This window comes from Hypomesus transpacificus, unplaced genomic scaffold, assembly GCF_021917145.1.
Source record: "Hypomesus transpacificus isolate Combined female unplaced genomic scaffold, fHypTra1 scaffold_107, whole genome shotgun sequence".
Taxonomy (NCBI): domain Eukaryota; kingdom Metazoa; phylum Chordata; class Actinopteri; order Osmeriformes; family Osmeridae; genus Hypomesus; species Hypomesus transpacificus.
Window position 1 is genome coordinate 131,648 of NW_025813698.1, and position 13,304 is coordinate 144,951.

At 42.7% G+C, this 13,304-nt stretch overlaps 2 protein-coding genes across 4 annotated transcripts in view; both read left to right on the forward strand.

Annotated features, from left to right (window-relative positions):
* Nucleotides 1–1,030: 1,030 nt before the first annotated feature.
* Nucleotides 1,031–2,770, forward strand: fam163ab (family with sequence similarity 163 member Ab). Its single transcript, XM_047050352.1, has 4 exons — nucleotides 1,031–1,058; nucleotides 1,370–1,393; nucleotides 1,520–1,634; nucleotides 1,927–2,770. Exons 3-4 carry the CDS (start codon nucleotides 1,542–1,544, stop codon nucleotides 2,314–2,316), a joined length of 483 nt encoding a protein of 160 aa, XP_046906308.1. The 5' UTR covers nucleotides 1,031–1,058; nucleotides 1,370–1,393; nucleotides 1,520–1,541; the 3' UTR covers nucleotides 2,317–2,770.
* Nucleotides 2,771–4,377: 1,607 nt separating this feature from the next.
* Nucleotides 4,378–13,304, forward strand: part of rabgap1l (RAB GTPase activating protein 1-like) — a 72,924-nt gene continuing 63,997 nt past the window's right edge. For 2 of the 3 annotated variants that reach the window (XM_047050289.1, XM_047050291.1), the window contains exons 1-8: nucleotides 4,378–4,499; nucleotides 8,475–8,731; nucleotides 8,966–9,146; nucleotides 10,042–10,249; nucleotides 10,889–11,063; nucleotides 11,446–11,606; nucleotides 12,097–12,207; nucleotides 13,097–13,163. In XM_047050289.1, coding sequence (XP_046906245.1) covers nucleotides 8,594–8,731; nucleotides 8,966–9,146; nucleotides 10,042–10,249; nucleotides 10,889–11,063; nucleotides 11,446–11,606; nucleotides 12,097–12,207; nucleotides 13,097–13,163 — 1,041 coding nt within the window. In that variant the 5' untranslated portion in view covers nucleotides 4,378–4,499; nucleotides 8,475–8,593. Of the gene's footprint in view, nucleotides 4,500–5,161; nucleotides 5,677–8,474; nucleotides 8,732–8,965; nucleotides 9,147–10,041; nucleotides 10,250–10,888; nucleotides 11,064–11,445; nucleotides 11,607–12,096; nucleotides 12,208–13,096; nucleotides 13,164–13,304 lie in introns of those variants that run through there. The other variant, XM_047050290.1, reaches the window with a different exon arrangement.

Below are 13,304 nucleotides of genomic sequence, written 5' to 3' on the forward strand. Positions count from 1 at the left end.
TCGTGTAGCAAAACAGCCAGTCACACCTTTGTGTTATTCTGGTTATCCTTATTCTTATTCTTAGTGTTTATCTGTTTGTATGTACTGTGTGTTTGAGTTTGAAACCAAATGGGTCTGACAGTGTCTTAAAGGCTCACAATAGCATTATATATATGTGTGAATATGGATGCATGCGTGTATGTCGGTATCCCTGCTTGTGTGTGTTTGCCTGTGTGTATGTGTGAAGGGATTGTACCTTTTGGTCAGTGTAGCCTACAGTAACTGCACATTCAGTGTCAAATAACAGCTGTCTTATGAAAACAAATGGGCCCTGGAGACCAAAGTAACAGACCACTAAGTGACTTTAAAGCCCCGCTCAGCATCGCGCTCGAGTCCGTGGGAATCCATTAGATACCGCGTGTCCCTTACACTGGCCTAATGTCTGTCAGTTGGCCATCTTTGGCCTTGACTTAACATGTAAGCGTACGAAACGTATTGTGCTGTATTATGTGTGTTATATCAAGTACTATGTGGTTAATGTCGATGGGCTGATACGTCTATGTAAATGAATGCAAGTGTTTTTTTTTTATTTTTTAAGATTTACATTTGACAGAATTACAGATTATGACTTGAATATGGATCAATGAAATACCATGGGATCTTTTACATTTTCTGAGTCTGTGTAGTACTTAAGGAGCAGGAGACATACCTTGGCACGAGTCTTTTGAAGGAAGCAATATGTACACCTGTACATCGTCAGTCCTGCACGCAACATACTGATATCAGACCACACTCACGCTTTGCATTTTGCTTCACTGATATTTATTCTTGTACTGCCATCTTGTGGTAAATTGTGGTACTTCGACACACTATCCTTGTGCAAGGGCATCTTTCTTATTTATGACCTCTTTATTCAAGTCCTCAGTTTCATGATCAGTTTGTATTATAAGCGCTTCTTCCTTCCTTCCAGGTTAAAGTGATCTTCCACCTGTGTCGAGCATCTGTCCATCAGTTTGCCTGATCATTTACAACCTGCTGACCTCAGTTTCCCCACACCTGTCCTCCAACACTCTTCTGATGTGAGTAAGGCAAAACACAAGTTTTCATTGTAGAGCATATCATGGAGATTTGAAGGCCATTTGGTGAGGTGGGAGAACGGTCACTGAATGGTGTCAAGAAGGGCTGTTTGTGTACTTCCAGGTGGTCACTTTCCTCAGGGCTGACATTGAATACAGGTTGTTACGAGGGCTATCAATGTGACAGTTTAAACTGTCGGTACAAAAATGTTTTGTGTGTGATTAACTACACAACAAAAAAAGCAATGTCTTCTTTGTGAACATTACATGTTTATTATTTATTATGTAATAATCTCTGTTCTGCTTTGTTTCAGGTGTTAAAGCACACTTTATTGAACGTAAGTACAAGTATGTTCCCTGTAATCACATGAAGTACACAGTATATTTTGTACTGTTGCCAGATGTACTCTGTGTCTATTGTATGCATGCTGGCTTCTTGATTATGTCATTTCCTGTCCTGTCAGAGTTTGATGGAGAGCTGGTCGGATGACAGCTGGAACTGTTGTCATAACCGGAGGAATTCTCGCCACGGTGATACTCCTGTGTATCATAGCAGTGCTCTGTTACTGTAGACTCCAGGTGGGTCTAATGCATGTGAATCTGTACAATACATATGTTTGTGTGTACACTATGCTTGTGTCTGTACATCCAGGTATGTGTGGAATTTGTCTGGAAGGCATTTACCCTTAAGTACTGTACTGTATGTCTGTACATAAACGTATGCCTGGTATTTCCTCAATTGCCCAACATTTGTGATTTACTTGCTCTGTCTTTCTCCTCCTACTCTCCCTGACATCTGACTCCTCCCCTCACCACCCTCCTCTCCCTTCCCCTTCAACTTCCTCCCGCTCCATCTCTCACCTCCTCTCAGTACTACTGCTGTAAGAAGAATGGGTCTGACACCGGCTCCATCTCTCAGCCCCGCTTTGCCTGTAACGCCTGCAGCGCTCCCAGGCTGGAGGGGGCGGCCATCACCCCCCTCTCTCTCACACCAGAGCCCCCTCCGCCGGCCTCCGCCGTCCAGACCCCCCGCGGCTACTGCCCCACGTGCTCGCCCTACGAGTCGCCCTTCTACATCCGCACCACCGACGAGATGCGCAACGGGGGCGAACGCATCACCTACATGCCCACGCACTATGAGAACCAGGCCCTGGCACTGGCCTTGCCTCCTCTCCCCGGGTCCCTGTTAAGTGCTGGTCAGTCACTGCAGCCGGTGCCGGACTTCTATACGAACACCCGCGCCATCAGCACTGAAGTGTGACCTTGGAGATGAGTTTAGACTGCGCTCATCTCTCCTGAGTGTTGCTGTCTCCCCTGGATGCACTCTGAGGACATGTCTCCTGAGTGGTCTTGGGAGAATCAGCTGGTTCGGGCTTCCTGCTTGATGCCAGTCCAGTCCCTAAAAAAATTGTCAACCAGCTTCCACTTATATTTGAGGAAATTGAAATAGTATTTTTGTCTTCTATTCAGAAGTAGGTGATACTTTAGCTATAATTTTTGATGTATTTCCAAACCCATTGAGGCTCCTGCAGCACGGAGAGAAAGGGCATTTACATTAAGAGTCTGCATTTTGCGTTTAAAGGACGAGACCCATCCACTGTCTGTGAAGGTATAATGTGGGTTCAGTAACCAATTGAGGGCTACCAACCATCACCAACAGCTACTCTTGTTATGTCCTGTATCTGCCAAAAGTGAAAATAAGAAGAAAAAATCATATTGTATACTGTATGAACTTCTTGAATGTTTCATTTTGGAAAGGAAATGAAAACCTAAAACATTTTTGAGAATGACAGACGTTGGAGAAAAAATTGAGGAACTGTCTTCGATTTTTTTTCACTGATTGACACCAGTAGAGAGACTCTAACTATAGATCTTTCTCTATGCAAGTTGTAGCACTTCTACCACCTGAGACAGGTGGGAAGAGCCCAAACCATGCAGCTGTCCATCTTCTCAATGTTTATCTTTCAATGGTTTTGTTTTCATTATGTAACTGAAACTATGTTATTGTAGTGCATACCACTCTACCGAGGGTATTTGGGGGGAAACTGGAAAATGACTCCGTACAAAGACTACTTTGACTCAAAGACTACTTCGACTTCATATTTTACAACAGTTATAAAATTATGAAGATACAGTAAAACTGGTAATTGTGTCCTCCATACAGTATGTAATCAAGTGAACTAGCAGTATTTTTTAAACTTCAAAATACTTACACTAAGGTCTTACTGAAGTTGTATTTCTCTTTATTGATGCAAAAGGTGAGATATGTACAGTATATTAGCAAATCAGCAGTGGATGCATATTTGTCCCTGGATGAGTTGACTTTACATATTCATTCGGGATAAGTTTTTAAAATGAAGAATGCAGTTTCTTGTAAGTCTTGTATGATCTAGATGTAGTTTGTGCCATTTTGTCTCTGCACTCTCCCAAATGGTTGAGCCTGTGAACTGTACATGAATGTCATTCCTTTCCCATGTTTAAGGTGTTTGTTTTGACATGTTAACAACTTGAGATACAATATTTAAGAAATTAGAATATGTCATTATTAGTCTATCTGTCACTTTACATCGCTCACTTTTAACTAATATTAGAAAACTTTGCTTGCATTGTTTTATTTCAATTTGCCCCTTTTTATATTGTGTAAAAAACGATTTTAAAGTGAGATTGGTTGAATCAGCAAAGCAAAAAATAAACGTTATAGTCATAATAATTTTGCTAGTTATCCTGAAAGTTATGTTGTGTGATGGATTTGGTACATAAGCAATGCAGGTATAGCATAACCGAACTCCATATTAAAGAAGAACACATGATTATTCCTACAAATCAGAACAGAACTAATGGTTCTCTGTTATACTGTAATTTGTTTATACTGTTATACTCTACATTCAGTATTAATGTAGAGTTATTAGTTTGTCTAACCCTAACCCTACTAACATGTTAGAACTTGCATTCAAATATCTAATGAAAGGCAGACAAGCAGTATTTAACAGTTACGTTTTGACATTAAAATGTTTTATATACATTAAATGTCACTGTTTGTTACTGCCGTGTAGTAGTGTTTTACATGTAGTTACTTATGGAGTTAGATTAGTTACATAATTCACAAACAAACGTAATACGATTCACACATGTATTTCATGATTCACAAATAAATGTAACGCGATTCACAAATACATGACCCTATCACATACATAGTTACTACACTTAACACACCGAATCTCTAATCTGACAACAATTTATCCAGCATCTACACGTTTCTTTAAAGCTGTGTGCGTGTGTGCAATACTACAGTACACGATGTGAGCGCGGTCCCGCAGCTAGAGCCCACAGAGAAGTGTACGCGCTTGGATCCGCTGGCGTCTGGGCAGTCTCGTGCACTGCAACTCAGTGACAGCTACTGCTGTTTAGCAAGTCGTCCGGACGAGTCTACATACCTCAAAACAAGTAAGTTAGACAAATAGCTATATATTTACCCTACACCATGAAGCAAATGCATTGCATGTATTTAAGAGAACAGCTTGTTTGTGTGGTGCAGTTAGCGATAGCGGTTCTCCTACAATAGTTTGTTTACCATTTTGGGCGAGGGTGCAAATCAAGTGCTTCACTGTTATGGTTTACAGACCGAGCAAGCCAGTCAAATAGCCAGCTGTTCTTGTTAGCTTAGCATATCATACGGAGGCTAACCACTTGACTAGAGCGTCCCAAAACTCAGCCTAGGCTAGCTAGTTACTTAAACTTCCTGTTTGGTATGGAAAGATACCGTGAAACTGCCGTCGGTGGTCCTCAATATCATTTCCGGTCCTGCAAATTTTCCTTCAGAATAAGGGCATAACCTGAGATGTGCTCATAACGTGTTCAATGTTCTGTAGTGCATTTCAGTAAAAATACGAGTTCGTTATCGTGGTTTTATGACAAGTAGAACTAAGTAAAAGTGTATTTTATTGAACTAAGATGTAAAATAACTTAGAACCCTTCCTACCTTTTTGTAGACGTAAAGTTTCATTTTGAGGTTCAAATAATACAAATTACATTTTGTTACGGTACTTTTATTTTGGAGAATGTGAAAGAAAAGGATATGTGATTACATATGAAGACTGGCTTCACGCTGTTGTAAAGATGGCTAGCTAGCCTATGTAGTAGCCCTGCTAGTTTTGTAGTGACAGCTCTGTTTCAACCTTTGGATGATAACACCTTAAACCCTATAGAAATGTTTCCATGAACTCGATAAAAATAGCATGACAAACTCGCTTGTGTGAATTTTTTTTTTATACAACAGGCTAGCTGAGGCTATCTAGCGACGCTAGACACTAGGTTTATTATCTCTGGCTATACCTGTAGTTGCCATCCTTTCTTTCTATGTTTTCTACGAAACATGCATACCAAACGATTTTGGTTGTTAACGTGAGTAAATGAGCTTATATACAAATGAAGCTAGCAATAGGTAGACGTTGTCAAGCAATAGCAACGTTTTGTTGCAAGCGAGAAAATCGAGTCATGCCATGCTCGCTTATCTAGAATAGCAGGTCTTTATTTGTCTGTTCATGTGACTGCTATCGAAGTCGACTGCTGCTAGTTCACGCAGAAGACTTATCAGCCATTTGCATTGGTTTGCCAAGAAAAGGTATTGTTGGATACTTTGCTTCGTTGCCACAATTTCCTGTACTTCATACTGTAACAGCTTTAAAACCCAGACATTGTTAGGAAGTAGGACTACTTCAAATTTCATGATAAGATTGTAGGACGCTTCTAGTGTGAAGTTTTGGTCTGTCACAGTTGTGAACATTGTAAATGTTCAATAATGTTATTAAGATTCTGCCAACAAACAGTATTTCGTAGCATTCAGATGTACACAACGTGCAATACGTTATACTAAGTGTCACTGACATAGAACATAACTGCTCTGTGAGCCAGTGTGTGACGTTATTTCATTATATCCGTGTTTGCATATTTGCGTATCTGGTCAACACAGACGGTGATACACGTATGGTTTAACATAAAGATATGGAGCATGGGGGTTTTCTGTCTTGCTTGGTGAACATCTGAATGGAAACAGCAGATAAAATACTTGTTGTCAACGAAAACAAGTCAAAAAGCTATCCATCACATCATGGTCGAGTATTCTCTTTTACTTAAGGAATCAAGTTTGGTTTACCACACAACAATGGCATTTGAGTGCCCTGTCAGATGTGCTAAATGTGTCAATCCACAGCAGACATTATGAGTGGTTTTCAGACATTCCACCATCTTTTTGTCATAACTGAAGCAATATTAGGTTTGGGAATGTCAGAATATGGATGCTCCACCCTTCATTTGTCAGACAGTTACAAACAACTTGCCTTAAATTCATTCTCGCACCACAGAGCACAATGCAGTCAAATAAGTACTGCATTGTGCACCGACGTTGTCTTTGGAAATCACTGTAACAACACTATCACAAAAATGAGCTTCATTCTTGCCTAATGGGTGTCATCAACCTGGTTTAAGGATGGGCCTTTTGAATCAGTGTCCAAACGGTTCACCTTGGAGCCAGTTACACCTGTAAGACAGTGGTGAGCTGTAAATTGCCTAACTTTGATCTGCACAACCAGTTGTAATGGACCTAGTGTATTGTCTCTGTGTTTAGAGAGACGGTTTTATGATTTGGTGTTCACACCCATCCTACCTATCACCATTGCTTAGCTGACAGGCTTGGTTGCAGTGAGAGAAGGGCCTATGAAACAGGCTTAGCTTTGGATGAAAAGTTGAGTAACAAATGATGAGGACATCATGTTGAAATAGGCCTACTGGATCAGATCATTCTATTTGATTTAGGATTTAGAAAAAGGTGTGTATGATTGTGTTGACTCAGACCACTGAAATAGTGTTAGAACCATGCACTTCTGAGCCTTATTTTTCTCTCTGCATTTTTCACTTCTGTATGGACTATTTGTAGTCACTTTGGATAAAAGCTTCTGGTAAATGAAATGAAATGTAATGTAACGTAGAGATGCAGGCCGAGACCACCTGATCATCCTGATAGTTCTGCATGTAGTACAGTTAGTCATTGTGGCACAGACTTTCCCATAGCAAATTGATTTGAATTCTCTCACAGACCAGTAGGCACTTATCACTGGGAACATTCATAATAATCCTTCCTCTGCAAGGTTTGTAATGGGCATGATTGAATGAGTGTGATAGGAGCACATGACTCATAACTATCTCTTAAGTGGGGCACAGTTTCCAAGGCCGACAAGCTGTCTGTGTGTCCCTGTCTTTCTGTGAGAGCTCTGTCCACAGGAACGGTCAAAGACCCCCAGCTAGGCAGCGTAAACTCCACGTGTCTCACTGTGCGAGTGTTAGTTTAGGAAACCAATCAATCACCCATTTTCTCCTCTTTGTCTTCTTTGGGACTGCATTTAGTTACATTTCAAGGTAAACAAATCACCTGATGATGTATGAATCAGATAACTTTTTGTGTAGACCATTTAGGAGACCCCATCTTAGCCTTATGGGGCATGGTTATACTGGATACGTGCAAGTATGAAACATGTTGGACTTGATCATGTAGCCTAACTAGATGCCGTAATACACAGATCAAAACTAACTACAATTGCAAGCTAAAAATGACCCACCCCCTAGAAGACTCCAGACGAGCTACATCACTCAGATCTATAAAACTGGTAAAACATTTCAACTGTAGTCTGCCTTAACAAAATCACTTGATTATAAGAACTGACAGGATGAGCTTTAAGCACGTTCAGCAGAAAGCATACCTAGGCTAAGTGTAATTTGACTGCTGAATCGCTGGCATTCATTTCAGATGACATGGTATTAATAGAGGCTACGGGTAGTGTCTAGGTTGGCATCTTTTCGGGGCACTCTGCTAGCTCAGATTGGATGCCCTCTGTCTGTGCATTAGCACCAGAGACTAGCTTGTGTGTGGGATGGAACGCAACATGTTTCTCCTTCCTCCCACTAATGGCTTTTCACGTTGGCCTACCAGGGCATCATGAGAACCAAGTGGGAATCTGTGGGAATTTTACCAGCTTATTCCTAAAGCTTGGAGTTTTTACTCATTTGGGGTGCGGCATTTTTTGTTTACTCGGTTTAATTCATAAAGGGAATTCTGGCTCTGCGGTATATTTGGTCTGGAGCATACCAGCTCATGTCAGTACAGAGATCACACCTGTTGGCTCTCTTACCTTCTGCTCCTTGATGTGTGTTGTCCTTTAATGTACCATTTTACACATACTTTGAGAACGTAAAAATCACCAGAATCAGTACGTTAAAGTAGACTATGGGTTCTCGATAATGTAAAAGGAAATGTATCCGGATCAAAGAGACAAGCTGTACAGTTGGACTATAAGCTAAGTTTTGAACTGCCCTACGGCTGTGTGTTTAAAGTCTACATTTATTTGTCTTCTCCCCTGATTTTCCCAGGGCTGCAGCGTCAGGGCTGTGAAGGCTGCAGTCTGCCTTGTTCCCTGAACGTGAGGACAAACAAAGTCGAGGGGGAGAGCTCTGGCCCGGGCTGGTCGCCGCTAGCAGACTAGCCAACTATGGAGGACAGCTCCTCTCTGGGCAAAGTTAGCGGCTCCACCGAATCGGTGGCCACCGTCACCAGCGAGGAGTTTGTGCTGGTGCCGCCCACCGCCGGAGGGTCCCCTTCAGGGTCCGAGGGGAAGCCCCGGCTTAAGGTGATCTTTCTCTCTCTCCCCCCTCCTCTCTTTCTCTCTTTCCCCTTCTCTCTTTCTTTCTCCCCCTCTCTCTCTTTCTCTGTCTTTCTCTCCCCCTCCCTCTCTCTTTCTGTTTCCCCCTCTCTCTCTTTCTCTTTCTGTTTCTCCCCTTCCCTCTCTCTCTCTCCTCCCCCCTCTCTCTCCCTCCCTCGCTCCCTCTCTCTCTCTGTAACGTCTTCTTCTTCCCTGCCCCAGATGTCGTGGAACGGTAACGAGCAGCTAGAACGAGCGATGGAGGAGGTGCTGGACGACGAGCTGCTGAAAGAAGAGAAGGGTGGAGAGGAGAAGCCAGAGAAGACCCAGGACCCAGAGCCCTCCTTGGGCCTGTCCCCTGAGGCCAGGCCTCAGGGCCTGGATCTTGATCCAACACCAGCAGGTATGGTAGCATCCCACTCAAAAGATACATGGCCTTGGTGCCCAAATAGACAAAGAGATAGGACATGATGGGGCTCTCTCAATAGTTTGTTTGATAAGTGGTCAAAATAGATCAATCTGATGGAAAACATCGCACTCTATTACAACTTTCATAACATAAAATATGCATGCCGTCTATCGTCACAGAACAGTGGTGTACATTGTGTTTTACAAATTACGAGGATAGTTTTGTGATGCATGGTGACCCAAACCTGTGAGCGAAGAGGATCTTTACCACACATGCTCCACGTCAGGCTACACGGAGCAGAGGAGTGCAGAGTAAAAGTGCTACCAACACAGTTTTCCATAGCATGATTCACCTTAGAATTGAGTGCTCCACAGAGCATACGCCACCAGATGACTCATCAGAATGAAATCAAATGACAAAAAAAAAGGTTAATTTACTGCTTATGTCACAAACATTTTACGCGAGAGGATTCTTGGCCTGTTTTTGAGCAAGCTCTTCTCTTCAGACTTCAATGCATTTCTGCTGCCTCCTTTAGAAGTGGCAGGGCAAAACTGTGTGTTTGATGACTGCTAGGCAGCTGCAGGTGCTGCACTCTTCATTGTTCTGCTTCCTGTTTGTAGAGTGCGAAAGTGTAGATTAGACCGACCCCCAACTTCCTGTCCCATAACTTGCTTCCTCTGCAACGCTGAGCTAATTTGGAACCGACGGATAGTATTCACTTATTATCCTCGCTGCAAAAGTGAGGTGAAACTTTGAAACAGCGTTTCTTCTCATTAGCAAGGCATGAATGACGCATGCTGTTTCACTACTTCCCCTGAATTTTTTTTTGCTTGCTTCCTTTCTACGTGAGGTAAATACTGTCCTTTTACCCTGACCCCCACCCCAACAGTGGCGGAGGTGTGTCCAGTGGCCAGCCCCACCACCCTGGAGGAGGACAGTGTCCAGTTCAGCAAGCTGTCCTACCTGGGCTGCACCTGGGTGAAGGCCCCCCGCAGTGAATCGGAGGCCCAGAAGGCCATGGCCACCCTGCGTGCGGAGAGTGCCATCCCCATCCCCGTCACCCTCCATGTGCCCAACGTGTCCGACGGCTGCGTCCGGTCAGTCTCATAGCCTCGTGCACGCGCACACACACAGATACACACTCTCTCACACACACACACACACACCTTTCCCTCATAGCACACGAATGTTACAGGCGCTTATGGACACATACCTACTCATTCATACAGTCTGACCAATTTTCTGTCATTCAAGTTATGCACACATAAATCATATCTGAGGTTGTAGCTTAAGAATACCGCAACATGTAATTTGGCAGCTTGCGTATTGCGCTTGGTGTGCAACATGTGCAAAACCCCATAACCCTCTCAGGGCCACAGTCAGTCTCAAATGACTGCACATTAGTTGTAACCTTTTAAAAGAGGAAATGGAAACTGGAGTTGCAAGGTATTTATGTTGAAACTGAGACCATTATTTTAAAGAAATGACTCCAGACACTTGACAGGATTGCAAGAGAATTGTTATAGTGACATTACATCAAAACACACCGCCAAACCACTTCTATCCCATTGAAAAAAAAATAATAATAATACAGAAACGTGTTAGATACAGAATCCCTACCTCTTCAACTGAATCAGATTCAGACACTGCTGCAGTGTTCTTGGCATTACTATCTTGTAAGTGCAAAGTAACTGGAGTGGTGAGGTGAAAACCTCTGTTGTTTGGCTGTGCATCAGGGTGGTGGACCAGGCGTCGGGCACGGAGATCGCCTCCTTCCCCATCTACAAGGTGCTGTTCTGCGCCCGCGGCCGCGAGGGCCTCCTGGAGAGCGACTGCTTCTCCTTCACGGAGAGCTACCGCAGCTCGGAGGACTTCCAGATCCACGTGTTCTCCTGCCACATCAAGGAAGCCGTGAGTTTCCCTACCTGCCCTAAAACGACGCCCTGAACTACCCATCCTCTCTCAGACGTTTTCCCTGGGAGCAACTCCTAAGCTAACTGTACTGGATGGATTAGATCATGTTCTGCTCCAAGCAGGTGATACCAGTCCAGTCATATCCCATCAGGGACTTCCATTTAAGGATGATTGGATGGGGGCCTTGCAGTATTGAGACAGGGCCCAAATGCAATCAAAAAATATTTGTGGTTGAAGCCAAATGTTCATGCCCCGCCCTGTGGGTTTGTGAGAGCCCATCCACTATTGATTCCCTTCATAATGCACACAGGAGGCCGTGTGAGGATGCTCTTCAGGCCAGCCTCATAGATTTTCCCCCTATGCTCTCCTCCAATCACAGGTGAGTCGTATCCTGTACAGCTTCTCCACGGCGTTCAGGCGTTCCTCTAGGCCAGCGCCGGACGTGAGGGACCCAGCCCTGCCCCTCTCCCCAGACAGCGACACTTTCACCTTCACCGTTTCCCTGGAGGTGCGCGAGGACGACAGCAAGGGCAACTATAGGTCAGACATGCTAGTTTATCTATCCTTAGTATAGTTAGACCATATATCTAAATTTAAGATTCCTATATGTTTATTGTATGCACCTTCCTGACAAAGCAAATTCCTTGTCTGTGCAAACTTTGATGGCGAATAAATCCCTTTCTGATTCTGACATAACCCACAGACTGCACAAACATCTCCCCGATACGCAGTTTTACAGACACACATATATTTCCACAGTTTATGAAATAAACTGGATTTGACCCTGCTAATGGATTTGGAAATAGTTGGCAAGGGGCATGTAGTTAATTGCTACTAAATACTAATATTTCACCATCATGTTTGTCATCTCAAGGATTGTGTTTGACCTCTTTTCCAGAAATAAACCGTCCATTGTTATTCATAAAGCTGGCCAAGTTGAGGAGATTCCATTTTTGATAAGGTCGATTGTCGATGGAAACATTACTTCTAATTCTATTTTTCCCGTTAATACATTTGAACCACTCCTCAGCCCGGTTCCTAAGGACAGAGACAAGTTTTACTTCAAGTTGCGTCAGGGTGTTCAAAAGAAGGTGGTGGTGACAGTCCAACAGATGAGCAACCAGGAGCTGGGCATTGAGAGGTGAGGAGGGCTACAGCTACACAAAGGGTCCTTAACAGCACACTTAAACAACCCCTTTTAAAAAAAAATCTAAAAGGGTCATGTTGGGGAGAGGAAAACAACACAGTACCCTAACCTATTTACAGAAAAGGCGTAGAGGCCAGTTCATGAAATAGTCAAACCAAAACATCAACAGGAAATGTTGTCAAAGCAACTAGCACATTAGTTCAGAGGAACTAACCTTACTCTCTTCCCCCTGGTTATTGTGCTAAAATAAGTTATTCATATTATAAATAGGCACTCTTTGTCCTGTTTCTTAGTCAGTATTCTTTATAACTTAACCGTGATGGCTGTTTACTAATGTGCTTGATCAGCAACAACAACCAAACCGTAATTGATTTATGGTCATCAAAGTAATAAAAACAAACACATTTTATGCAGAATGATTGTCAAGTGGTTCATTTCTGAACTTTGGTTTCAAATTTCTTTGTGGAAGTGCAAAGACAAATAAAGAGTGTGATTCTCACAGCAACCACTTGATGGCGCTCTGTCTTCATGACAGGAACAGGAAGTCTTTGGCATCCTGAAAAGATGCTACCAGGGCTGGGCTCCAGTCCTATCAGATCGCAATGCCAAAATGTATACATTTATTAGCAAAACCAGGCCCCTTCACAAAGTCAACTGTCAATTGTTGTTTAATTGCTTCAGTAAAAAGAATAAATAAAAAACTGAAGTGCATATCTCATTTAGGGATATTCCAGTAGTGATGTTAATTATAATAATAATAATAGTGATAATATTATTGTTTATAATATTTTAATGTTATTATAGCACAGAGATAAGGTGATGAAATATGAGCTGCATTTTCTCACACGTCGTTTCTGTTTTATACTCTCTTCATCTCCACTAGGTGCTTTGGAATGTTGTTGAGTCCTGGACACAAGGTCCGCAACAATGACATGCATCTTCTAGATATGGTGAGTTCTCCTGGAGCCTGGGATTCAGATAGTAAAACTAGAAGCAATACTTCTCCACTAACTTTACCTGTTTTCTGATACATTAGTGTATGTACAGTTACATTAAAATAACTGGTATAAAGATTGACCACGAAGTAAGAA